This window comes from Gadus morhua, chromosome 14, assembly GCF_902167405.1.
Source record: "Gadus morhua chromosome 14, gadMor3.0, whole genome shotgun sequence".
NCBI lineage: Eukaryota > Metazoa > Chordata > Actinopteri > Gadiformes > Gadidae > Gadus > Gadus morhua.
Genome location: NC_044061.1, coordinates 17,885,654 through 17,913,236, shown reverse-complemented (window position 1 = coordinate 17,913,236; position 27,583 = coordinate 17,885,654). Strand labels below are relative to the sequence as shown.

General features: G+C 43.4%; 1 protein-coding gene and 1 pseudogene across 3 annotated transcripts in view; both read left to right on the top strand.

The window, feature by feature from the left end:
* The first annotated feature begins 340 nt into the window (after window positions 1–340).
* LOC115558939 (neuronal acetylcholine receptor subunit alpha-7-like) lies at window positions 341–5,549 on the top strand (annotated as a pseudogene).
* Window positions 5,550–5,913: 364 nt separating this feature from the next.
* The window catches only part of trip4 (thyroid hormone receptor interactor 4), a 55,975-nt gene continuing 34,305 nt past the window's right edge, over window positions 5,914–27,583 (top strand). Inside the window, exons 1-13 of one of the 3 annotated variants that reach the window (XM_030377102.1) lie at window positions 5,914–6,089; window positions 6,372–6,556; window positions 6,694–6,821; window positions 7,507–7,725; window positions 7,999–8,074; window positions 8,614–8,719; window positions 8,958–9,173; window positions 9,308–9,437; window positions 9,844–10,031; window positions 10,127–10,251; window positions 10,425–10,516; window positions 17,024–17,070; window positions 24,447–24,549. In XM_030377102.1, coding sequence (XP_030232962.1) covers window positions 6,010–6,089; window positions 6,372–6,556; window positions 6,694–6,821; window positions 7,507–7,725; window positions 7,999–8,074; window positions 8,614–8,719; window positions 8,958–9,173; window positions 9,308–9,437; window positions 9,844–10,031; window positions 10,127–10,251; window positions 10,425–10,516; window positions 17,024–17,070; window positions 24,447–24,519 — 1,665 coding nt within the window. In that variant the 5' untranslated portion in view covers window positions 5,914–6,009 and the 3' untranslated portion in view covers window positions 24,520–24,549. Of the gene's footprint in view, window positions 6,090–6,371; window positions 6,557–6,693; window positions 6,822–7,506; window positions 7,726–7,998; window positions 8,075–8,613; window positions 8,720–8,957; window positions 9,174–9,307; window positions 9,438–9,843; window positions 10,032–10,126; window positions 10,252–10,424; window positions 10,517–17,023; window positions 17,071–20,878; window positions 21,333–24,446; window positions 24,550–27,583 lie in introns of those variants that run through there. The other 2 variants (XM_030377101.1, XM_030377103.1) reach the window with 2 other exon arrangements.

The following is a 27,583-nucleotide window of genomic DNA, read 5'->3' as shown; positions in this document are numbered from 1 at the left end:
TGTGTGTGTGTGTGTGTGTGTGTGTGTGTGTGTGTGTGTGTGTGTGTGTGTGTGTGTGTGTGTGTGTGTGTGTGTGTGTGTGTGTGTGTGTGTGCAATCTGCCCCCCTGATACTTGGGCTTGAATACTCTTAAGCTTTTCTCTCTCTCTCTCTCTCTCTCTCTCTCTCTCTCTCTCTCTCTCTCTCTCTCTCTCTCTCTCTCTCTCTCTCTCTCTCTCTCTCTCTCTCTCTCTCTCTCTGTCTCTCTGTTTCTTCTCAACCACAAATGTCACAAATGTCAGGGAAGAGTTGGAAGAAAACAGGGCGCCACCTGTACCACATTATACATATTTAACCCATCATGCATCTGGTTTGGTAATATACTTGTGTGGAGCTCAGTAGGGAGCTGGATGTTTGGATCCAAGAGAGGAACTAATTTGTTATGCGCCTCCTTTGAGGCTGGATATCTTCTAGAGCACGTTCTATATTGATTTTCGCTGTTTCCCTTTCGATGTCAAGAGATGTGATCCGAAGTTTGGCTCCTGGACCTATGGGGCTGGTTTCTGGACCTGCAAATGATGGACGCGGACACAGGCTACATTTCCAATGGAGAGTGGGTGGGAAGTGGCCCACCTGAATGGCTGGAGTCTGATGCTTTGGATACCATATTCAGTTAAAATAGGGATTGGGAGATGTTCGGAAAATCCAGACGATGAGCCTATGCCAAAGACGCAGATGTCTCATTCATTCCAATCAGAGGTGCGGTCAAATTACCAAACAAAGGGAAAACATTTTCAAATCGTTTTCCATTTGCTTTGCGTTCACTGCGAACGTTTGCAAACAGACACAAACAGTCTGGACTGGGAACCTCGCCAATCTATGTGTTTAAATTCACGCTACCGTTAGCAGATTGGTTAATTTGAATTTCCAGCATCAGTACGATTTTCTCACTCATCAATATAACAACATAAACACCGGGCTGGGACCATTGCACAGCATGATCTTTCCTCACACTAAGGTGTCATTTTAGATACAGGCCACATGCACATTGGTAGGAAACCCACTGAAAACATCCTGATATATTATATCCAAGGATGTTTTTAGGGGTCCGAGCAGCAAAGCTGCTTGGCCCCTATTGTTTCTGTGACGTTTTTTTTTTTTCTAAAATTCTGTAAAAGTCATACTGCAGCCTATACCATAAGTCAAAAACTCTTGAAATGTTCAGGTACAGTTACCAATAACCCCTCTACCCATAAACCCAAATTTGTGGTACTGCACCCAAAGGTGCAATATTGTAAAAAATCATGAATTAGGCTTATTTCTCCTCACCAGATTGACCTGGACTCAAAATTCTTTCAGAATAGTAATCTCTAGAATCAGACGCATTTATAAAAGCCTGAAAATGTATACTTTTCCCACAATTTCATATAAAAGCTAAACATGATAAAAAGATTCACAGGCTACAAAAATAATCAAAAATCCACCACTCGCCACACAAAAACACATACATTTTGTAATTGGTTTTACTGATATTTAATACCAATATCGTTGGTGATGAAACATTGATGGGTCAGTAAATAGAGTATGTAGCACAGGCAAGCAGCCCAGGTTGTGAGGCTCGGGTGGATCCACCTCCCACTCCCCACCCATAACCAAGAACACCATACCACATCAAAGGGCAAGGCCCTGGACCACATCAATATTCATCCATTATGTACAACTTATAAGAAACAAGATTATTAAAAGGAGAGCCCCTTTAGAGGAACCATCTTGTTTATGAGGGAGTCCAGCTAATAGAGAAATCCTTACATAACATACGCAAAGAACTCCAACCACACCCCACCTGGTTGATTTCTACCTCTACATTTCTTTGGCGGCATAAGGCCATAGTCCAGTCCATCCAGTATTTTCAAAATTTCAGATAATAAACAGATAAGAAAAATATACAAACTAGTATATGTATATCTTTTAATAGAGTAGAATTATTAATGAATAATTAGTATATGCTAATTATCATGCAACATAAAGTATTTTAGACACAGGGGCAGTTTGGCTGTAACTGGGTCAGCAACACATTATATCGTACATATCTCTTGACTGGTCGTTCATTGGTCGCACCACCACCACCCCACCCCCCCAGAGATTTCGGGCCGTAAGAGCGAGCGTTTCTATGGCTGCTGCAAGGAGCCCTACCTGGACATAACCTCCGCTGTGGTGATGGGGAGGAGCACGCTCTACTACAGCTTGAACCTGCTCATCCCCTGCGTGCCCATCTCCACGCTGGCATCGCTGGTCTTCCTGGTGCCCTCAGCCTCCGGCGAGAAGATCTCCCTGGGTAAACACCATGTGTGGGTTTGGGTGCATGCATCTCTGTGTGTGTATATGTGCACGCATCTGTCTGTCTGTCTGTCTGTCTGTCTGTCTGTGTGTGTTTGTGTGCACATATTTGTGTGTTTGTGTGTGTGCACGTGTGTGTGTGCATGCATCTGTCTGTCTGTCTGTCTGTCTGTCTGTATACGTGTGTGCACATCTTGGTGTGTTTGTGCACACCTGTGTCTGCATGTCATCTGTGTGTGTGTGTGTGTGTGTGTGTGTGTGTGTGTGTGTGTGTGTGTGTGTGTGTGTGTGTGTGTGTGTGTGTGTGTGTGTGTGTGTTTTTGTGGATGTGTGTTGTCATGAATGATTAATATTTTTTTATGATTTGATAAATCCAACAGACCCTACGGAGGTCTAATATACTCTCATACTCTTATCTCCCTCCATTTTGTAGCTGAGTATTTTTGCCACCACCATGGTCATCGTTGGGCTTTCAGTCATAGCAACAATGCCTGGAGGCAAGATGCAAAAATGGGTAAGTGGCTTGGAGCAAATTTGAAGCATTACCCAAGGTTAAACCAAATTTGTAATCCAACAGACCCCACGGAGACATTGTCAGCCAGATGCCGGGTGAATAATAAACATGGCCTTGGAGGATGTACACCCCACTGGCAATCGTTTAACAAACCTCTCCTCTTACTCCTCCTTGATAGAGCACAGTGGTTGATTTATTTATTTATATATTATATGTACATAGGGCCGATGGACTGCGGGGACAAAGGGGACATTTGTGGGGGGGCCAAAGGCAGTGGGGGGGCCCATGAAAAAAATAAATAAATAAATTACTTATCGGCCACGTCTCCCCCCCCCCCCCGTCCCCCGTCCCCCGTCCCCCGTCCCCCGTCAACAACTTAGCGCAGGGGGGCCCATTAGTACCTATAGTATAGGGGCCCAGGATTTGGTGCTACGGCCCTGTATGTAAATATACAAGACATATTAATATTCATAGACCAAAGTAGCACAGTACAAATTGGTCAAAATCCCCAGGAACGACAAGTTTCTTCTGTATGCAGCAGCATGTTGTTATTTTATCTTGAGGTTGGGCTGTGGTAGGGATGTGTAATGTTCATTATTCTGCTCCTGATTGATCAGGAGCAGGAGAAGTTTCTATTTCGAAACTTTGCGTTGTGTTGTTTCAAGCACTGTGGTCTATGTTCCACTAATTTGCTCCAGTCATAACAGCTCAAGCCTTTTCCCCGACACCAGTTTCCATGGCAATGGTGATGAGTTCAACAGCCATCAAAGGACTATGAGAGCATGACTGCTTCTTGATCAATCTTTCTCAGGGATCACGGTTCCTCTCTCCCTCACCGTCTTCATGCTGCTCATGGCAGAGATCATGCCTGCCACCTCCGACTCAGTCCCTTTAATAGGTAAAGTTCACTCCTATTGTGCTATAGAAAGATGCCATCATGTCTGGTAGATGAATGTGATGGAAACTAAATGCTAGAGAATAGACCGAATAAAAAGCCCTTATTCCATTTATTAAATTCGATGTTTAAATATATAAGACATAATGAATGTTCTTACTGGCAGTCTTTTGTGAGTTACTTTCTGACAACCACCCTTCAGCAACTTACTTACTTACTTGAGAATTTCGTAGTTCAGATATTAATTTTCTTTTAATGGAGTAATTGGCTGCAGAAGGAAAGTGACATTACGCAAGTGGAAATTTGAAAAGTTTAAACTTAGAATTGAATCATTTGTACTTAATGATAAGAACAAGTTAACAGCCTAGAGGTTATTCTATGCTGTAAAGTGTAAACTCTTCAGCATAGATTGAGGTCAGCATGCAGACAAATTTAGATCAGCATACAGACACACTTATTCTGATCCTCCCCAGACCTGTGTGGTCCTGCTGAATTGGTGTGCCTGGTTCCTGCGTATGAAGCGCCCCGGGAGGCCAGGGTGCACCCGGGCCGCCACAACAAGACCACGTGCAGTAGTCCGTTCAGCGTGGACCTCAATGCCAGCTCCTCATCCTCCCACCTGGCCACCAGCAACCCGCTCTACATCGGCTTCAGGGGCCTGGAGACCATGCCTCTCTCCACCACCACCACACCCCCCGACTCGGGGATGGGCTGTGAACGCGGCGCCGGCCAGGTCGGCAAGAGGTCCCTCCTGGGCAGCCTGGAGCAAGATTTGGGGAAAGATCCTGAAAGGGGGGGCACTACGTCGGCAAGCGCTTCCGAGACCAAGACGAGGAGGAGATGCTGAGCAACGAGTGGTTTTTCCTTTGTGCAACGAGTGGAAGTTTGCTGCGTCTGTCATAGACCGCTACCGTCTTACTATTTATTTACCCTCCTCGGCACCCTCGACCTCCTCATGCCAGCGCCTAACTTTGTGGAGGCCATTTCTAAGGAGTTCTTCAACTGAAGTGGCTGTTTCTGAAAATGGGATTTCTGGTCAAGACATTCAATCGTGAAACCAATCAAATGTTTTTATTGTTATGGATAACTTTCCTTTTTTGATGTAGGATACCAGTCAGTCTAATAATCATTATGTATGGATTACCAGCAAGTGTATGTCTTAGACGGGTCAACTGTATAACATGTATCCAGGCCCACAATATGATGCTATAAAGTATAATTCTGTATTGCATCATTTACTATGAGAACTACATCCTCTATGATATATACGAAATGAAATTTCAGTTTTGCATTACCTATATCCAGAAATACAAAACACAATCCAGTTACGTATTATAGACAGAGATACAGAACACAAACTGCTTATCAATTACGTTTTTGTGTATGGAGAATGAATTGCAGACATTTGGTTGTTGTTGTTTTCATCATCCATTATTACCCATCGTCCTGTACTAACCTTTTAATGCTCATGTTGAATTTAGTGAGTCATATGTTGCACATTTAATTAATGTGTTTGTTTGTGTGAGCACATGAGCATATCTTCACATAGCCTCTATAAAGAATGTATCGCTTTACCAATATGGTAATTATCTCATCAAAGACAATATAACCATATAAATAATTAACTAACTAAAGAAACATCACCCATTATGGACTTATTTTCTTGAGGCATAATCATTTTAAGTTAGATCTTTTCTGATTAAAAATACCAAATACATAATGCGTTTTAAACTTCGTAAAGACTTTCTTTGTATGGTTTATTTTTTCATTTTTCAACAAATGTCCCATTTAATGTTTCCGTTTTTATTATGTAAAATAAAATACCGTCGCTATTTTCTGTGAATAGTGAGATAACAAAATCTGTTCAGTAATACTGAGCATTATATTCAATAGCCTGACAAAAGCAATATTCACCATATTCAGGATATCTGCAAATGCTAGAAAAACCTGAAACTAACTTTCTTAAGAATGTGGAGCTGCCACCCAGTGACCATATGGAATAGGTACATATTCCCCAACGTACATTACTAGCACATTTGAGGTATTTATTGGACGTTTTAATATTAAGTCTAATATTTATTCTATACATATATATTATCTTATATTTTCCAGAATATTTAATTTTATTATTACAGTTTTATTTTGGGAGAGTGTCTGTTCGGGGCGGAACTTTCGATCACTACTCTGATTAGGCAGGAAGACTTTTTGTGTTGCGACGTGGTATCATTTGCCGGTTGTGAAGAAATATATAGATATTTTACATTTGGTTCTACTGATTATTGAAATGTCCGATGCTTTGCTTAGCTGGTGTGTCGACCAGTTACACCACAAGTTCGGGCTTGAGGCATGTGACGACATTGTCCGGTAAGTGAAATATAAGAAGCTGGCTGCTTGTTGTCTGCTAGCTAGTTAGCAGCAGTAACGTGTTTTTATAAATATGCAATGGTAACGCTTCAGTTTAAACAGCTGTATTGTCTGTCAGGTAAATAGCTTACCCACTATTTAAAGATTTCTTGCATACTATAAATGTTTATACTACTTTAGATTAATTGTGTTAGCTGTCAGAACTGATATATACAGTGTAGCTCATTGGCAATACTTTGATTGTTTACAACCGTCCATAAATCGTATCATTGTGCTTTTCAGATATATTTTAGACATTGAGACTGCGGAAGAGATAGAGGAATATGTGGGAGACCTGCTCCAAGGAACAGACGGGAGAAAGAGACATTTTATTGATGAGCTCCTGATCCGATGGCAGAGGACCCAGAGGCTCGTCACGGACAACAACCCTGCTCATTTTCTTCCAAAGGAATCAGGAATGGGAGATGGTTAGTAGTATCCATGAATACTAACCTAACGTTGACATTTAAATGTTTTAATGATTATTCACATTAAGGCAATTTAACATTCACTGACACGTTTTATGTTCTACACACTAGTACTGACACGAGTTATTTTTGCCCAGATGTTTTTGACGTAACCAAAGACTCTCAGAAAAAGAAGAGAAAGGGCCGGAACAAGCAGGAGGTCATAACTTTGAGCCCAGCGGAACCTGAACCAGAGGCTGTCAGGACCCCCATTGACCTCATAAAGGTAAGTACAGCTCACATATATAAATCATCCTTCCTTGAAAAATTACAATATTGTTTCACCTACATTAATAATGGATTACAACAACGGGACACAACAATGGAAGAATTGTCCATTCACAATGTTTGCATCCATAGCCGCATAAAATGTTGTTGTAGCTTTGATCCTTACTTAAGAAGCCCTTTTCACTGTCAGTCATATGTGTTGAAAGAGATTTGAACATGGCAAGGACTATATAGTTCACTGTTCAAGGAAAGTACAACTAGTAAAACCCAGTCACTGACGTTTTAATCCATCAATTCACCAAGTCACGTTTTGGCGTGTTCCTGAGGGCCCTATTCTATAATAACTAAGAAGTGCTAGTTTTATAATGAAATAGTTCTTCTTATTTTGTAGTTATCAACACTCAAATACAACATCTGATTCAAAGTATTTTCCTTAACTGAAATACAAAGTGTGTGTGTGTGTGTGTGTGTGTGTGTGTGTGTGTGTGTGTGTGTGTGTGTGTGTGTGTGTGTGTGTGTGTGTGTGTGTGTGTGTGTGTGTGTGTGTATATATATTAGATCTAGCCTGCTCCAGAGGAGAGAGATATCAATCTATCTGCAAATGGTTTTAAGGAGGCTGCCAGCTTCAATACATACAAACACTTGCTGACACTTCTCCTCTCCGCCATTGCTTCCATCCACAGGCCCAAGAAGGCAGCCTAACAACCTCCTCCAAGAAGAAGAACAAGTTTGTCAATCTCTACGCTAAAGAGGGTGAGGGCAAGCTGACCGTCATGCTCCCGGGGCGCCATGGCTGCGAGTGCCTTGCTCAGAAGCACAACCTCATCAACAACTGCCTCAGCTGCGGGCGCATCGTGTGTGAGCAGGAGGGCTCAGGCCCTTGTCTCTTCTGTGGAAACCTGGTGAGTGAGAGGCCCGGGGGTAGGCAGAGAGAAAATTAGAGAAACCTAGTGGGAGAACGAGAGAGTGAAAAGAAAAGTAATAACAATAGTAATCTAGTCACCATGCATGGTTTTTATTAGCAACATGATTGTATTGTTGTTGTTTTTGTACCCAAAATGTACTTCACCAAATTGATATATCAATATTATATTGTAATGGTATTATTGTGAATGTTATTCTGTTTATTTAAATACAGTTGATTTGATTACACCTTCACTCACCCACAAATAAAGGTGTGCACCAGAGACGAGCAAGAGATTCTTCAGCGGGACTCCAACAAAAGCCTCAAATTGCGAAAGAAACTCATGGGTGGGTGAAAACACAAGCAGGAGCTCAATTGAGGAGGACAAACCTAAAAAGTTTAAATTGTAATTCCAGCAAAAATTGAACCCAGGGTCCTTTTCGGCATGAAAACACGTAAAATAAGCCCTCCTGACACTTTTTTGGTTGACCAATGAGTATAGAGCTTGCCCGGAGCGACGCTAACAGCCCAAATGGCTCCATGCTATTGGCTAGGGGCACAGCGAACGCTTCAAAACTGCATTTTTTTAAACCACAAATATTGCTCAAAATAGCAAAATACCACTGCAGTAGCATGACTAGGGTCCCTACACATAAAACAAAGCTTCAACAACTTTGTTGTTTTTAACCTGGAATCCATTTTGGCTGTCAGTGTTGTTGCAGGGGAGCTCTATACTCATTAATCAATGATAAAAGGGTCTGGAGGGCTTATTTTAAGTGTTTTCATGCCGAAAAAGACCCTGGGTTAAATATTTGCCGGAATTACACTTTAAAGGGCTGATGTTTTCCTTTATGTTTGTCTCATGGTGCTGGGCTGTGTCTTTTAGAGTCCTCAGACAGAGATTATCTCCCACACCAGGAAGCTCGGATGAACGCAGGCTTAGAAAAGGCGCTCCAACATAAAGACAAACTTCTGGAGTATGATAAGAACAGGTATTATGGAATCCATAGTGCTATTAATATCACCACCATTTTTCTTCTGTAATAGCAACAATTGTGGGGGTTATAGAATCAGAAGAATGGCTTGGCTACAATGCCTTTGTCATACATTTAAAACAACATGTTGGGGATCGTAAAGATACGGTGGTGTTAAACCTTTTACAAAGAATCAAATTGTTTATGTTCATTCGTTCATCATCATGGTCTTGATGTGTTTTTCATGTGTTTACAGTGTGAGGAGAACCCAGGTCCTGGACGATGAGTCGGACTACTTTGCCACCGATTCCAACCAGTGGTTGTCACCAAGTGAACGGGAGAAGCTGAGGAAGCAGGACGAGGAGCTACGGGAACTGCGCCATGCTTCGCGAAAAGACAGGAAGATCACCCTGGACTTTGCTGGTAGACAAGTTCTTGATGAGGGAGAGAACTTTGGCCAGTACTACAATAAGTGAGTATAGACATCCATCTTTCTTTTGATTTTGTGATCATGATTTATTTATATTATTTATCTGCTTTTCTGGACAAATACAATTATTAAGAAAGACAGGTAGACTCTCCTCTGACAAAGTGTAATGATTGCAGGCTGGATGAGGCTGTAAAGGCAATAAGCACTGACTCTTTCTTGAAGTCCCCACGGCGCTCTGGGGACCACGGCGGGCAGCAGCCCCTCGGAGGGTTGGTCAACCCTAACATTGTACAGGCGGCTCCCCGAGTGAGTGTCCAGTCACCTTGGTTACAGGGTTGGATTCATTATCTGTTGCATTTACTTTAAAATGTTTTTGAACCGTGGAAGACATTTGGGAAAAAAGTCCTTACTTTTCTAAATACATCCACCAATGCTTCGTATTGCCTTTGCTTAAAGGGCTCATGTCATGGCTCCAGGTGTGGGTGTGATTAGCTGGTACACGCCGTTTGGCACAGGGAAGGAATGGTTTTCATAGTGACATCACAAGTGGGTGTGTCCACCTAGACACACCTGGAGGCCTTTTAAAGAGATGTTTTAATGCAAACCAACCAAATTGATGCACTTGACCCTCCACAATTTGTATTTACTTTCATCATTATGATAAGCTTTCACAAGCGATATTTCCACTGAAACAAAGTTTGTGTTTTCCCAGTGGGTGGACGTAGGGGGCAGCTCCATGCGGCAACCAGAGAAAGGTGTGGCTTTACCGGAAGACAAGGCTGGGCCAGAGCGATCCAGGCTGAGGCTCCAGGACCGAGAGCTGCAGGAGATCTCTGATGGAGGCTGGTGCCTAAGCATGCACCAGCCGTGGGCTTCGCTGCTGGTCAAGGGCATCAAGAGGTGAGCGGAACCGCAACCTATCCAAATACCAACACATGCCATAGGACAGTCAAATGTGCTTATGGGTACCAAATGTGCCACATTTTTCATTTTAGAATGGAGGGGCGAACTTGGTACACGTCCCACAGGGGCCGCCTATGGATTTCCGCTGCGGCCAAGAAGCCAACTCCTCAGGAAATAGCTGAGGTGGAGTCCATGTACTGCCAGCTCTACAAGAAAGGTACGCTGGCTCGTGCTCACTACAGACGCTCTAGTTCTAGCGTTTTTACTTTGAGCTAGCTCAATCTTAAGCGCCCTGAGGATGTGGGTGTCAATGTGTGGCTACTGGGACCGTTTCTCCAGAGGTGATGCTGTGTAAAGCTGTTGACCACTGTCTGTTTGTCATCACTGCAGAGCCCAGGTTTCCCAAAGACTACCCTACTGGCTGCCTGCTGGGCTGTGTCAACGTCTCCGACTGCCTGACCCAGGACCAGCTCAGGGAACAGGTATGTAGTTCTCTGTTGGGGTTATCATATCTATTATACATATGTCAATGCAAAATCCCAATCAACCTCTGTTTGCATGGAGGAATGATCCAACCCGTGTCAGTCTTCAATAGAAAGACTTTGATGTTTATCAGTTGTTTATTTCAACTTCCCCCCCACACACGTTACTCATGTGACATTTTATTTTCCCGAATCACAACCTCCTTCTGTTTACTTGTATGCCCACAAAACAATCAGATTCAGAGTACTTTATTCATCTATAACAAAATAATTTGTCAGAATTGCTCTGCTCAAGACAGAAAGATAAGACTGAATATGCGTGTACCACAGAACGTGAATAAAAGTGGTTGCAGTACAGCTCTCCACCAGCAGAGGCCACTCTGCACCTTTCACAAGCACCTCCCATTGTAAGCATTCCACAGTGGAGGCAATTAGCCTCCCAAAGACCCAGCTAGGCTGCAACTGAAATTCATTTTCCATTCCTGCTTCTGCATCCCTTCTTCCCCCAAAATGGTGCAGCTACTGCCAATCTCCTTTTAATTACGTCCACATCCATCAAATACAGAGGCTGTTGCTGTTGTTATGCAATCGGTGGTGCGGATGCCGGGAAACGCCGGGTGTCTGAGACAGACTTGAGACCTCATGCTGATTAATAGCAGAACAATAGTGTGCCGCTGCTTTCCGCCCGCTTCCAATCTCCTGCCCGCTGTGTCTGCTCGGAGACAAAATACAGCATTGCACATCACTCCTCTCAATCTGCATGTTTAGAGTAGGGACATGCCAAACCATGGAGAAAGACTAACTGCAGTCAGCTGTTTAATAGTTCCTGGAGAGTGTGTATGCAGATTATCGACTAAATCTCCCAATGTCTCTGGACGTTGCGACATGGGCTTCGTGCATTAGATCTCCTTCACTTGCTGCTGGGTGTAATTGTACTGTTACTGCTTTGGCACTGGGGTTTCCCCCTTTTTGTACCCAGCCCTCAATCTCCCCTCAACCACTCATTCCACCCAGGGCTGTAAAATCGTGTGTGTGTGTGTGTGTGTGTGTGTGTGTGTGTGTGTGTGTGTGTGTGTGTGTGTGTGTGTGTGTGTGTGTGTGTGTGTGTGTGTGTGTGTGTGTGTGTGTGTGTGTGTGTGTGTGTGTACTAGCACGGAACAGTCATAAATAACACCCCCTACCCACACAAGGCACTACAAAAGAAGATAAAAGGCACCATAGAAAAACACAGAGAAAGAGGTCATCGAAGAAAATGCAGGCGCAGATCTAGACTACACCACAGAGCGTAATGGCAGCTCACTGCAGCAGGCGCTATGGCCACGGCCGTTTAGCGTTTAGTGGCTCAAGCTCTCCGTGCATGTCGGTGTGTGGGGGTTGGGGACAGAGACATGTGTGCTGTGCTAATGCTGGGGAGAACGCAGGCGTTTGGCATGGCTGGGCGGGAGTTTAAGGCTGTGGATTTACTGTCCTGCTGGCAGCTGTGGCTGGTTAAAGGGGTCCACTGAAAGATACGGTCGGCCATCATCTTCAGAGCCCCGAAAATCACATTGGAATAGCGATTAGGGTAATATTTATGGATGGGAGCCTGGGAAAGTCCATACACGTTTAAACGTGTTAACACACACCTAGTTAACGTGTGTGTGTGTGTGTGTGTGTGTGTGTGTGTGTGTGTGTGTGTGTGTGTGTGTGTGTGTGTGTGTGTGTGTGTGTGTGTGTGTGTGTGTGTGTGTGTGTGTGTCTTTTAATTAATCTGCTCTCTCTGTATGCCATATGAAATTCCCCACTGTTTGCAGATGAAGTGGGCGAAGGGAAGTGATTCGGATTCAGTAGTGTATGTGAATGTCGGCAGTAGTGGGCATTAGTTGCTGTAACAGCAACAGCCCTTTAGAGGCAGCGATGCACTCTTGAGTGTGCAGCAGAGAGCTGATAACCCTGCTGACAGATAGTGCAGAGAGACCACCCCAGGCATGGCAGGATATCCATCTGCTCCGGCCGATCCTTCCCCTCATTAGAAACTGACTGGTGTATTGATCCATTCTCCCCCTAGTCTCTCTCTCTCTCCTCCCCCATCCCCAGTGTCCCATGCTATACTAATAATTGGCCAGCCATTATGATACGTGCGTGTGCTAACACCAAACCAACCCCCTTCACTTCCCCGGTGCTCACTCAACAAAGGGTCCAGATGTACGCATAGACATATGCGTTCATCTTTTTGATCTCATCAAGGTAAAATGGATCACATCAGACACGCGTCACACGTCGGCGGCCAATGTATATACGACTTGCAGAATTTGCTTTCCAACCCCACACACTATCCTCCACTGAATCTCGGCCCTTCTGCCTCGTTAAAGGGACGAGCCGAGATCCTAAAACATAGGTTAAAAAGATTGAGTTATCCGGCAGGTTCATAAATCCATGTAACGTTGGAACTGGGCCCAAAGAGACCCATACACGGCTCTTCTCAATGCCGTGGACGCTCCGTTCACTTGCATGGGCCTTCCTGACTGCCGGCGGTGAAGTATTTTTCGAAAATTGACCGTTGCTAAGCATATAATGACTGACAATAGTTTAATGACACTGTCAAAGAAAGTGAATTTTTTGCCTCTGATTTACGTATTTGGTATTACTCCTCAAGTAGTCCGGTAACTTATCAACCCCAGCGAATTCGGTTGCTAAGCGACGTTAACGTCTTTGGCGGACTATTTCTCTGCTGATCAAGTGTACGAATCTCAATTGTAAAAAGACACTGTGTGAAGTTATTTTTTTCATTTTGGCAAGTAGCTGTCCAATAAGCGGGATAATGTATAGAACTTCTCCGGTCATTATTGAAGGGCGAAGCAAGACCCCTCCACTTCGCGTCAGTGTCCTGTTCGTCCTGTCGGGGCTTATTTCCAATAATGACCGGTGTTCTATACATTATCCCTTGCTGAATGACCCTCACATTGATTGTGTCAAACCACACCGTAATAATAAGGGCATTGTTGCTGCAATTGTTCTCCTACTGATGCTGCTACCAAGTATATACTCCGGCACGGCACGCTGTTGTTTTGTTGCCACGGGTCAGAGTCCACCACTCTGCAGAAGACATAACGCTGGAGGGGGGGGGGCGAAGAAAGATGCTGCTACTGTTTGCCTTTTAATGGAGTGGAGTGGTGTATTGACCGAGTTCTGAAAGTCCGTAGGGACGCGTGTTAGGTGATGTGTGCTCGTTTGTGTGTTAGTGTTTGTGGTCGGTGTGTGCCCTGGTGCTATCAGAAAGCCCTCTGAATCGTTCAATGAGTGGTGCTGCCCCATAAAGGCAGAAGCTTGCCATAAAATAGGTCTTCTTTACCGAGTCGGAACTAAGCAGATAAGCCCCTTTTTAACGTTACCTTAACAAACGACACGTCATTGGAAATGTGATGCTCTTGTGTTAAAATATTTCACTAACTACTCTTGAACATACACAATGTAGCCATTATTTGGCTGTCAAAGTAGGAGTTTACATGTGGGAAAGGCTCTTTTTATCTATGTTTTGGTCATTTTCTTTGAACTGATGGTAATGGTTCATCTCAATATGAAATGTGGTTATCATAGTTGCCTTAGGTAGGCTGAGAAGTGAGCACTCTTCATTCATTAAGAAAATAATTATTTCCTGCTGATGATATGAATCGCTGCCTCCAATCGCTGTCTCCATCGCTGTCTCCAATCGCTGTTTGGGCTATATTCTTTCAAATATTTTCTGCAGAGAGTTGAAATTCTTTTTTCACTGTCTTTTTGGTATGGAGGGCAAAGATGGCAAAATAAAGGATCTCTGTGTTGGTCTATGAAGAGGTGCTGCTTTAAGCCCTGATGGAACAAGATAACAAACAATCCCCTTCTGAAACCTCTAAAACAGAAACACACAAAAACAACAACTGGAAAAGCTTTTCTGAGTGTATTGGGAAAATAATTACAGTTAAGTATCTATTTTATAGGATAACACCTCCGCAAAGGAAAGACGTATCTGACACTCTTATTCTATATTAATTGGTGTAGTGTGAGCTGCCCTAGTATGTATGCCTCCTATATAGTTCAATGGAAATTACTAGGGTGATAAATTGGCTTATAATATAAAATACTTGACATCAAATCATTTTGCCTGGTGTATTCTAATACATTAAGGCTAGTGGCTGTTGGGAGGCTTAAATAAACTATACTTTACTCTAAATCCCACAGTGTTCTAATCAAATCCCTACTGTGTGTGTGTGTGTGTGTGTGTGTGTGTGTGTGTGCGTGTGTGCGTGTGCGTGTGCGTGCGTGCGTGCGTGCGTGCGCGAGCGCGCGCGCGTATTGCACAACACCAAACTGCATAGTAGAAGTGCAGCTCTGGTAAAGAGACCCAACGCTGCTTTGCCCTCTTGCTCAGGCTAAAGGGGCCTACATACAGCCCAGACTCAAACTAACGGCCAACTACCATTATCAAACCACTCCGTTGTCTCTCATCTGACCCGTTCTGTAGAAAAGTTGCAATGAAACGCAACGCTGGCAACTACACAGTAGCGTGTACGTTCTGCGCTTGTGCATGATGCAGACGCTAGTCTCTAGTCCGCCCCTTGCTGATTCGAAGGTTGTGTGCTAGAACCACACAACCAATTGGTGGCTCTACTCCTCAGACGGCAACGCTCTCAGACTTTGCATGTTGAATCGGACAAGACACCGTCCGAGCGGTTCCAAAAGCTTCAAAGACAGCTGAAAACACGGAAAAAAATTGGTTCACGAAATCGTCCGAGTCCCCCAAACGTTTCAGATGGCCAACGGTTGGGCCGGTGTGTGGCAGCCTTAACAGAGCCAGGCCGCTGCCCTCGTTGGGGAGTCCCAACTGGAAGCTCCTACTGAGGCCTGCGCTTCCTTCTGTGGTAATGTGATAGTTATGTGAACACACATGCACGCGCACACGCACACAATAAGAGAAATGGATATGAGTCAGGATATGTTGGGCATGTTCCAAGGCAAAGGAAGTCATGCAAGTCTATTTTTTTCCTTCCTGGATCCTAACTTACAGCTCCATCTGAGTTCTTTGTAGAAGCTGCTCTACTTTTTCAGAAGCCAACCACCCCTCCCCCCGGGTATTTCCTTAGCAGGCCACATTGTTCGTACCTGCTGGTGATTGTGGTCATGGGGGTTGCATGTTTCTCCTGGAACAGGTTTTGTTTTCAAGTATTAAGCGCATCCGTTCAATTATTTTTCTGTGCTTCTTTTTCTCGACCTCTTGGTTTTGAATTCGTCTGCCCTTTCCTCCCATTTTTTTCTTGTATCTTTGCACACGCGCACACACACACGCACATTCCTCCCTTCTCCATGCTGGGCCTTATTCCATGGCAGCAGCCAGACGTCATGTGATGGCAGTGTTTGGAAAGCATTGAGTGCTGGGTCCCCAGGCGTCGGCACACCACCAGCTGAAACCTCCGCCACAGGAGCTTCAGGAGACATGAAAAACATAGCTGCTGCCCTTTTTCTGCCTGACTGAAAAAACTGTCCATAATTTAAGGATTTGTTCTGCTTGTTGTCCTCTTGCCCAACATATTTCCCCACCATATTTCCCCAGAGAACTTTGCAATGTTCGTTCCAGAGGTAAAGGTGCTTGTTTGTGGGAAGTAATTTGAGCACGAACCAACAAGTCTCCTCAGCTGTATATAGCCATACATACAGAGTTAACTATAACAGACTTCAACAGTAGCCGTTTTGTTGTTGAGTGACTGATTACACGTAAATATACGTGTTGCCACGGTTTCCATTTTTCTATCATCAACTTATGATTACTTCATAATTTCCATTTCTTGCCATATTTTTACTGTACCCGTCAGCCGTCATGGGGGCTCGGTTTTGCTATCTCTGTATGCGTTGGCATACACAAGGCTGGGTGTCGGTGTGTGTGTGTTTGATTGGGAGAAGAGGTTGTCTCCCAGTCAAGCCTTGCCTTAACTGGATCCACCACAAGCGTCCGTCAGATGGAGCAAAAGACGGTGAGAGAGGCAGACTGAAGACGGAAGAAGAAGCGAGGGAGACAGAGAGAGGTTTTCTGGCAATGCCGGGTCAGAGATTACAAATGATATTGTACTGTGCTGGCTTACATATCTGCTCAGCAGCTCCTTGGTAATGCAATCGGGTGGGGAAAAGAGAGCATGAAGATGATATCGGAGCACGCTCCCCCTTGCATCTTCTTTTAAAGCCTTTCCTTTTTAAAGACCTCATTACTTAATTGGTCCAATCCAAGAGATCCAATGTGTTTTACAGCTAAACGAATCGGATGTTGCCGTAAATATTCATTGGTAATTAAATGGTTGCATGTAGCTTCTTCCTTATTACGTTATTCTCCCAGTAGCTACATAAAATGGAAGCCTCCCTTGCCGTTGCGCGGACAGCTACATGCTCCAGTAACTGTCAATAATTTACTGTCAACTTTGAAATGGCGTTCAGGCTGTTGCTAAGGATCGCAGTACCAATGCAAGGCATTGAAAACATTGTTTTTATTTGTCTTTATTACAGTGCTCACAATGTCCTGACATTGGTGCTGTTCTGAAACATTGTATGTTGTAAGTATTTAACCTAATCATCATTAATCGGGGGCAATAATTTAATTTTATTTCCTCAAAGGTTGGAACAATTGTTTACAGCTGTATATGGAACAATATTATAACAAACCAATGAAACAATCATTTTGTTTATGCTAGATGTATTTGGATGCTAATTAGCATATTGAACTGTGCTTCATCTTGATAGATGCATATAATGTTCGTAATGATCACACCAACCACGGTCGAGTATACCAATTCATAGTGGACACTGGTGTAAGACAACACTGTCAGTGTTGCTGCATACAACCTTCTTCTCTTGAATGTGTTTTACTTGTGTACCACTTTCAGACTATATTAACGAGCAAAATGGAATGGCAAAGAATGCGGTGCCTAACCTTAAAAGATTGCTTTACTTTGGTACTTTGAAAGCCCGAAGTATAAGTTTTAACCTTTGGGTGTTGGGGAAACCTAAGACTTTTCTTAACAGCCATCAAGGCACTTCCTTCTGTGGCCCTTTTCCTAAATGGCTTATGTCTGCAAGCCTTGAGTGAGGAGGAGGACTGGTGGGGTGAGGAGGAGGTTTGGGGGGGGACTGGGGGGTTGCAGTCATTTCCCACTGCGACTGAGTGAACACAGATGGACAGGGTTGTACTCCCGCACCAAAATCAAAGCTTACATTCACCTAAGGGGACAGATGGGTTTGTAAATACCCCACACCGTTTCCATATTATGAAATCAGGTGCCCACTGAAAACTGGTTTGTTACTCCCGACTTAAAGTTGGATCCTTTCTGCCAACAGCACTTGTGCTAGAAAGAACATGGCCTTATGGAGCAAATAAAACAAGGCTGCGGTGGGAATAACAACTTTTAATACTCCACATTCGCTGGTGTTCTTTGAAGTGGAAGTTTAAACGAAGAGATTATATTTTCTTTGTTTGTGTGTGTGCGTGCTCTTGAGTGCGCTGTGGACCGAGGCTTTGTCAAAGTGATTCACAAATAATACGTTGCAGTTGTTTGAACTTGTTGTTAAATGGAAATGCAGCATGCCGATGATTTCTTTAAGGATCACTTTTGTGAGCAACATGTCAATTCTTCCTCAGATGGTAAGACCTTAACTCCCTGATCAAAATATCAATCCTATTCCTTTTAAACTACTATTTAAAAGGTTTCTAGGGCTCCTGCCTCTCGGCAAACGGAGTGTTAACTGAGGGGCCAACACGTTGCAGACTTAAGTTACAGCAGTTATTTTGCTGAAATTTAAACTCTGCGACTGTTGTGTGGCTGTCTTGTTTTTCCTTTGCCCTGGGGCCAACCCCAGGAGGTGAAGTCATAAACCTGGCTGGGAAAGTGGAACTGGGTTAAGGGTAGAAGCCTGTGTAAATCTCTCTGTGAAAACACATGACTTCACTACACCTGTCATCGCTAATGCTAGCTAAAGGGTTAACGCCTGGCCAGCCCTTAACTAACGAAGCTCTTGAAGTGAATCATTATGTTTACCAAGTCATCGAGGTGGAAAATAATCATAAAAAACTCGCCCCTTTGTCTGCGGTAGGACTTTTAAGTCCTACGTCTTTTATAAGGTATTCCTTCAAGATGTTGACTGGTGACTTATTGGCCCACTGACTTGATGCACATCAAAGCATACATCAATGAATACAAATGAACAGTGATAGAATTAGGTTTGGTATCATTACTGCAAGGAAACTAGCTGTTCATTCAAACCTTGCATTGGCTTTGTTTGGCAGCCAAACCAGACTAAATTGCGGATCCTTTTTTTCTCAAATTACTTGGTGAATCACAGTAGCAATTGCATTCTTACCGTAAAATGTATCCCTATTATCTATTAGTAAGGGTTGAGTAGTGTAACACAGTAGGTTGTATTAGAAAAGAATGTTCTGTACTCGGAGTCTCATCATAAAACATTCTCCCGCTAACTTTGAGGATATTAATAATGGAAAAATTCAGTGTCTCATTTTGGACACACTTATTAATTAATGTTCGCTGTCAAACTTGACACCAGTTGATTCTGCAGGTGAAGAAGTGTGCTGAATTTTTCATTAACTCATTGCACAGGTCCAATATGCTTTAACCAGATTGAACGTGACAGTGATCCTCAATGGCGGCCTGTTTAGGCGGAACAGGTTGGAAAATGAATTGGATCCGTCGTACATGGCGTGGCTGTAATCACCAACACTAACCGTGTCCATAGAAATGTTCTCCAGCTATTTAATTGAACTGTGCAAGCCCTTTAAATCAGATCCAAAATCCATCTAAATGTTTATTTGGCCGACATTTCTAAGTCGTGGAAACTGCAAATGTGTATGTTTGCAGTACATTTTTAAGAGAAACCTGGCAGAGAAACCAAACCAACAAGGTCATACTATAATGTTGCATGAAGGAAAGCGAAGAGATTTAAGAGCTTGAGAATGCTCTTTTCAATAATTCATGCTGTTTAATGACATTTTTGTATTTTGTATAATATAATCATTCATGTACTAGTGATATGGAAAAAAATCAATACTCTCCTAACCCCAAGGCAAATATTATTTTAATATGCGATCAATGTTACAGATTAATTAGGGCAAAGATTGCTAGTATAGAGTGGTGGCTTATTTATGATAAGATTGTTGCTTAAATAAAAATGGTAGAGCATCCTGTTTTCAATTAAGAATGAGAATCAGGACAAAAGATAATAATTTTTTAAGGATACTGAATCTTGAATATTATACTTGCATTGCCAAATGTTTGCACGAAATACATAGTGTAACAACACCATTGTTTTTCTCAGATTAGACAGAAAAACAATGAGATGTTGTGAGATGCAAAGACAAATAACAGCATGAGAAGCTTAAAAAGGCAGCGTCTGCCCCAGGCACAATGTATTCCTTTAGAGTTACTCATTTACAACCAGGAAATCTGGTGTTTTTGTGAGTGGGGGGGAGAATATAGCTTATACAAGTTGCCCATAGTTTACAGTGCCCCCTTTCACCTCCCTCATGTAATCTACTATTCAGACAGAATCATCTATTGATCCATTCCCAGGGTAAACCAGCCATGACATAGCTAACTAAGTAGTATTTTCTGTCGTTTTTCTGTCTCTCTCTCTCACGTTTTACTATGCACGTCTCCTTATCTCTCAAAATCTCTCCCTCTTGTTCTCTACCTATGCCTGTGCTCCTCCTGCCCATCCCTCTGATCCAGTTTCCCTTTGTCTCTATCTTTCCTGTTCCCTTCCTCTCCCTCTTTCCCACCAACACTATAACCTGGCCTCCTCATTTTTAAAAGCCACATGCTCCCCAGCCCGTCTGGCTCAGTTGCACCCTGCCAATGAAGGCCTTTTTATTGGGCTGAGATTGAGTGCAGCCAAGCGAGGACTGGATAGGGCTGAGACTGGGGCCAACCACACCCCACCACCCACCCCCTGCCCTCTGCTCCCCTTCCTCCCCAACTCTGACTGCACACCCCACTCCACATGCCTGCTCTGGTCTGGCCCTGTCGCCTACAAGGAGATTACTCGTCTCTGCTGCCCTTAATTGCCGGCAGCAGCTGAAAAGAACCAGAGAGGGAGGGATAGATAGAGAGAGAGAGATGGAGTAGGAATAGAGAGGGAGGGAGAGGGACAGAGAAACGGAGACGGATGACGGAACAGAGTTGGCTTGTTGAGCTCTTACTTGACAGGCTCCAAATGGTTGGAGCCTGTCAAAACCTCTACACTGCATCGGTTAGGTTTGTGACCAATTAAAAGTTTTTTATTTTTTTCCTTCTCTCTACCTCATCAATGGCCGGTCTGCACCCCCCACGGTGCTACTATTGGTCTCGCTGAAAGGAGATCAGTACAGGAAGAACCAGAGGGGGCTGATGCAATATTCACACTGGCTGTGAACCTCGGAGAAGCAGGGCGCGGGGTCGCTGTGCCCTCTCGCTGTCCTCCATGTCGCTATTATTCATTACCGCCAGAAGCTTTCCTCTGGTCGACCGCCTTGCCCCTCTTCCTGTGGATCTCCTGTTATTACGGTCTAATATTGTTGCAGCCCCTCTGGCTGCATCCCAGCAAATTGAAAATAATGGAAACTTTATTGAGTTGGCAGTCTTGGAGGCAAATTGTTAAAACAGTAGGATGCTTTTTTCTTTTATGTCGTTTCGTAGACTCGTTATGCTCGGTTGTGCTATTTGATTTGATGTTATGTTTTGGTCGGTAACTTTCAAGATCCAATGATTTTTAAGAGAATGATGAAATGTCAACATGCTGAGTTTGTATTAAAATCTCACCACAGAGAAAATCCTTTCCAGGTGTATTTCTTTGATATTTTCCATTTAATTTAACTAATCTTCCCATCAAAGTTAAAGTTGAGCCATTATCATGTTCTTCTGAGAGCTCTCATTGGATGGTCAACATTAGCCCCTTTCAAACTTGCACTGCAACCCTGAACTTATCCAGACATTAACGAGTTGCTCTATGTGAGAATGCAAACGTCTGAATCAGTTGGACCAGACATTAAACAGATTTCCCCTTCCATCTCCCTAGTTCAAAATCGGTGTAATATCCGATTGAGTCCATGTGTGAAAAGAGAAAGTCGTTGTCTGCAGAGTTCACAGCGACAAGGTCCGGTTTTACGAACTCCGGAGAGTAGGTGAACGAAGAAGTGGAATTCACAGCAAACGTTGATGTAGTTTTCTTCATGCGGCTGGCGCCAGATTGGAAGATTACATCCGAGGGTGACTGGTAATGCAACAAAAATGTCGACTAACTGGGTTGAGGATGAGACTCGGGAACAACCTCATGTGCTGTAATCAAATGCAAAACACTGCCATTTCCCCAGCTTTTTTTTTGGCTCATGTCCTGCCCCCTGCTCGCTCTACCAAGATGCCACCCCTTGCCTAAACCAAGGGGTGGCATCTGAGAACACTTATTGTCTCCTTTTGAGGACTTCAAGTGTGAAAGGGCTCTGGACAATGTCCAGGCCTGATTTTCAGGACATTGTGCTTAGTTCAAATGAGAAAACGTCTCTAGTTAGCAATTTGTTCCTACTGATTCTAGTGAGTTATTCTGGATGTATGCATTTTGCAATGCAACGAATGAATGGTTTTAAAACTCTTGGATCCTATTCTTTTAATCAATCTCATAATTCTTCAAGACAACTATCTTTGTCTAAATTGTATGCGTCAGGAACTCTGAGGGCCAAAGTAACCATTCACAATGGCCAGTTAGAGTTTAGAAAATGTGCATACAACTGCATTCATGAACTTCAGCGTCCACCCAGGCGACATATCCCCAAACATTATGCGCTGCTGTGATATATTGCAGTGTTATTTCATGTCAAAGTAGTAGGTTGATGCTAACGAGACCCATACCAAAACACTGTGGTAAACCTGCCATCTAGCACCCACCCTCTGACCAACGTGTAGAAAACAACAGCAAAGAAACTGCCTAGAGTGAACCAACTGAAATTAAATTATGTTTCATCATATACTCCAGAATGGATTAGTTAAAAATAGCTATGTGATTCGGGAGAAGGCTTAGCCTTCTAATTGTATTGTTGGACAGGGGTGTCTGGATCCTCCTCTGATGCATTTGAAGCGCTTGAGAGACCCCTCTTGTCACACAGCCAGAGTGTTTCATGCCCTTTTGATTAACATGGTATGGAAAGAATTAGGTGGGGGATGGGGGGAGGCGAAGCCAGGACATTCAACAGCTCCAAATGCTAATTAGCTAATGGAGGATGAAAGAGCAGGGAACTAGGATGGTCTCAGTAGAACATGCTGAAGCCCCTGGCTGCAGTTCCGCTTGTTTCTGCGCATCTTGTTGCGACCACCACCATTTTGTTCCCAAGAAGTCAACGGGAAAAACAGCCATCTTCTTGAAATTAGGGATTTTGTGTAGAGTCACCAATATTATCCCCTCACACTCGAATTAACTCTTTGCACAATCTCCTTTTTCTTTTTTTCTTTTCTTTCTTCATAGGAGTTTGCTTTAAATCCCATCATATTAAGTCTGGTTTAGATCATTATGATTTTTTAATCCCAATATAACTAAACAATGCTGTTGTGACTTTCGATTTCGGAGGAGATTAGGCATATGTACAGGCAAACTAGACTGCTTGCGTCTTCTGTACACATACTTTTAACAACCATTTATTGAGCTTCAAGTTGACAACATTTGCAGTTTGGCCAGGTAAACTGCAAACTGTAAATGTGGAAATTCATTCCAACTCTTGAAATTCAGCTGTGGACTCTGCCTGACACTGCCTGTTTAATTCCTATTTCAGCTCTACCGGGACATGACTAGTCCTTCACACTAAAAATGTGCTCTGTCCTTTTTGCTAACGGTTCCTTTCCAGCTACTAGTCCCCCTGGCCCCTTTTTTTTCATCGCCGCTGCTCTTCATTTTTCCAGTGTGCTGGGCTGGCTGCTTAATTCAAGGGCTGTCTGGGAGTCTTTAATATAGAGAGTGATGACTTGCGACACAAGAACCATGATTACCCCGCCGCAGTTGGTTGGCGTTAGGAGGAGGCATCGAGCTGCACTTTTCGTGTCGTAGCAGCCGGGGCTTTTAATGACTCTTGAGAGTTTATATCGCCCATCGCTCACAGGTGTGTTGCGGAGTTCCACATCGAGTGTCTAACCCCAGAAATAAACATCACTTCTGCAGTTTGCCTGGTTACCGCACAGATGGGGTTTTTGTGTGTGTGTGCTGACTGTCTGAAATGTGTCACAATATTTTGTGATCCTTTGAGATTGGAAGGTTGTGTATACCAGTGGGTTGTGGTTTGTTTTGTTTTTTTCCTGTTGAAAAGGTTGTAGTGAAAGCCTGTGCTTCCTGGCTGGCTAGATGTCATCACGAGCACTATGTGATAGTGCCAGAGGAAATTGGATGAGACGAGAAGAGCTGGCCTCTGCCAGTGATGGGAAAGATGACTCCTTTGTCATGAAGTGTCAGTCAATTCCCCACTCTCACCTAAGAGACCAATCAATAACGCACAGAGCGGGGGGGAAGGGGCGGGTGGTTTCAGAAACACGCTATCCCCTCAACAGGGATATGATTAATCGTATAATTTATTATGTGTAATTATCTTCTACTCGTGGACCAATAAATGCTTTACCAGCTGTAACCCAAATGATATGTTTTTCTCTCTCACACCTAATAGTAATATTTCCTGTGATAACCACAGCTATGTGGTGTAGAGGATGTTTCATGACAGCAGAGCGCTGTAGCACGACAGATGAGGTGTGGGAACTGAGTGATGGTGGTTTTATATCATAGTGTGCGCTCACCAAAACACATGCGCTGAAGGGTTCACATAGATGGCGACCAAGTGCGCGCTGAGCTATCACCGCTATTCCCTCTGTGAGAATAACACTCTGTCCGTAATGTGTTCCCTATCTCCCACCTGCAGTTTCCAGATACCTGTGAGGAGTCTGCCTCGCCCTTCGTCTTCATCTGCACCAACCCCCAGGAGCTGGTGGTGAAATTCCCAATGAAAGGGAAGCACAAGATCTGTAAGTCCTGCCGTCAAAATGCAGCTGATCAAACTAGACTGAGCCCATTTAATGTATTTTGTGTTGCTCCTGTGTGTTTTGTGTGCTATAAGGCAAATGGACTCCCGTGAACAGGGGATTGGTGGATAATTCCAAGCACTGATTCCAGTTACTCAATTACGTTTAATGCAAAGAAATGGTGCATAAACACAACCATTGAAAACACTCTCCCATTAGCATGTATAAAAAAACTACAAGAGCCATCTCTACAGGGAGAGTTTCTGTTGCCTGGGGGACCGGCCGAGGATGGCTGTGCAGTGTTGTCGCTGTATAGTGTGTGATTTATAATGGGCCCTCAACAGTTTTCTTCCCTGTGCTGCCAGAGTCTTGCTTGCAGAATGTTATACCTGCAAGCTCTTTTGTTAATATTCCCAGCCTCTCTAAAGACTTGAAAGGATTGTTTATGCAGCTGCGTGTCTCAGGAAAGGGGGAGCAGATCGATAAAGGGCTCTGAAAGTCTCAAGGTAGAATGCTGCAGGAGCCCTGCCCTTTATTAGTGCAGAGGAGGAAATGGCTTCATATTTGTTTGTTTTTTTTATCCCTCCCTGCAAATTCAAGAGGTATTTGAAAAGAAGCGTGAGGCTTTCAGTCGGTCCTGGAAAGAATAATCCAAGGAATGCGATATTGTCTGACGATTAATTTATTTCATGACATTGTTGAATGATGGATGCATGCAGTCAGACGCCCTTTGTTTCTGTTTGTAATCCACTGCCTTTCTTGCACCTAAAGCCCTAATTCAATTCTCCCAACTCGTAGTGTTTTTTCCCTTGGGAAATTTCTGTTTAAAATTCTGTTGGTTATTTACTCAACATCAGCCTTCAAACCTCACAGATGATGTTGAATACTTGTTTGCTAGGTTGAAGACTGAAATACAGTACTACAGTGTTAATGGACCTGTCCCCCGGCAATGAAGACATGTAGTATAACATGGCTAAATACTGTTGTGCTGTTTTCCTTTTGACAAGCTCATGGGCCTTAATTGTAAATCCATTTAATCATCATCTTTATAAACACCACCCATTGGCTGGAGCACAAGCACCATTAGAAATGAAATGGCTGCTGACTGCCAAGCTCTACGAAGACTTTAATCCTCAACGTGTCATTATGCCAGGGACTTACTGAATGGGGCATAGTCTGCTAAAATCTGCAAACTGGGTGAAATTTCTTTCTTTTTATTGCCCACAAAAGCAGCAATTCATTTTTGATTTGGCCATCTAACTGACATCAAGTTAATGGTCTTCATTAGATCTTTTAACAAATCATATAATGATGACCTGTATATCCCATGACCTACTGTTTGTATGTTAGTTGTTATATATTGTCATTAAATCCTTCGCTATGCTATTTTTGCAGCCACACCCAATGCAACAGACTTCTGATCCCACGGTCTCTCTCTCCCTCACTCTCACTCTCTCTCTCTCTCGTGTGTGTGTCTTGAGGGTCAGTGCATGGATGCTCCTCCCCGCTTAGGGAGGCTCAGCACAAGTGTTTTCGTCTTCCCCAGTGGCTTACATTGACAAGATCTGCTTCTCAGTGGCCCCTGCCGCTCACCATCTCATGCCTTATCGCTGGGAACAAGCAGCAAAATGGATGTGCAATCCCCTGCCCTCCCCTGCCACACACACACCTACTCCTCTCCCAGAAACAGCGGGCAGGAGGCAGTTAGGGGCTCGGGTTCAGAGCAGCTGCTGCGTGTTCACATGAGGCCGTTGATGGATCAACAGCAATAGGTGCTAGCAAACCGTGAGCGAACAGGGAACAACAACCCCTCTGCCAATGGAATTTAAACACGCACAAATGATCTCTCCCGAATGCCGCTTTGGGGATACTCTGTTTGTGTGCGTGTGTGTCTGGGCATTTCATTTATCAAACGCAAACCATTATGATGTAATATGACAGGATAATAACGAGGATGTTATTATTTACCTAATTATTGCTGTTCATACCTGATCATTCTCGTAATGTTGAAATAAGAATTTTCCATGAGAATTGTAATCTAGGTGAGCGATATAGATGATAAGAATCATTCTGAATACATGGAAGGTCCTTGCATTACGATTGGATTTAGCAATGTGCTGCTTTTGGTACAGTGCAAATCAAGCTTTAGCAGTCTTTGACATGGGGAGAGTCTTATGCCATTAAGAATGGCCCAATGCCAACACTTACTCCAAATGATAAGTAATTTGCAAGGTGGTCAAGAGGGGCACTTTACAAAGTCATAACCTCAAATCAGTCAAATCATAACCCCTTCATGTTTGACATGTTTTAATATTATGCAAGGTATGCTACAAGCGCTTTACCGTAACCATAACAAGAGAACAATTGGAGGGAATATGAAGTGGAATGGGCAGTGATGTGTAGCACAACCACTGTAAACTAATAAACGTGTAAAAATAGCTCTGCAACATCCATCTGCTGCTGTCTAATGACTTCAAGATGGGCTGAACAACCTGCGTAATGCTGCTTCTGTAAATGTAAATTTGAATGAATAATTGTGAATAATATTGCTATAAATAAATGCAATATAGTTATAGCCTATAACTAGTTGTTTGGGATGTAGTCCCCATGGCTACGACCCATTTGTGATTATTTTTTAGTACCGTCATTGTGTAGGAGTTTTATAATGCACGATTTTGTATTTAAAATGCGCCACACGCGTGGCGTTATCAACTATGTATCCAAGAAGCTTAATCCTCTTGGACGTGGACATCAAATCTACGGCTGTCCAGAATGAGCGTCACAGATCTTCACGTACACACAGTGGAGTTCTACGATATGTGTCCTTGAAGCTCCTCTCTCGGCCGTTGACATCAACTGCTGCACAGACGAAGCTCCACACATCCAATTAGGGCTGAACGATTAATTGAATTCAAATGGAAATCGCGATGTAAAAGAACGCGGTATGCAAATTGCAATTTTAAAAAAGAAGTTTATAATATAAATGAATCTCAACACATCGGCCTGGCCTAAAGGAAAGAGCAGTTTCTATGTTGAC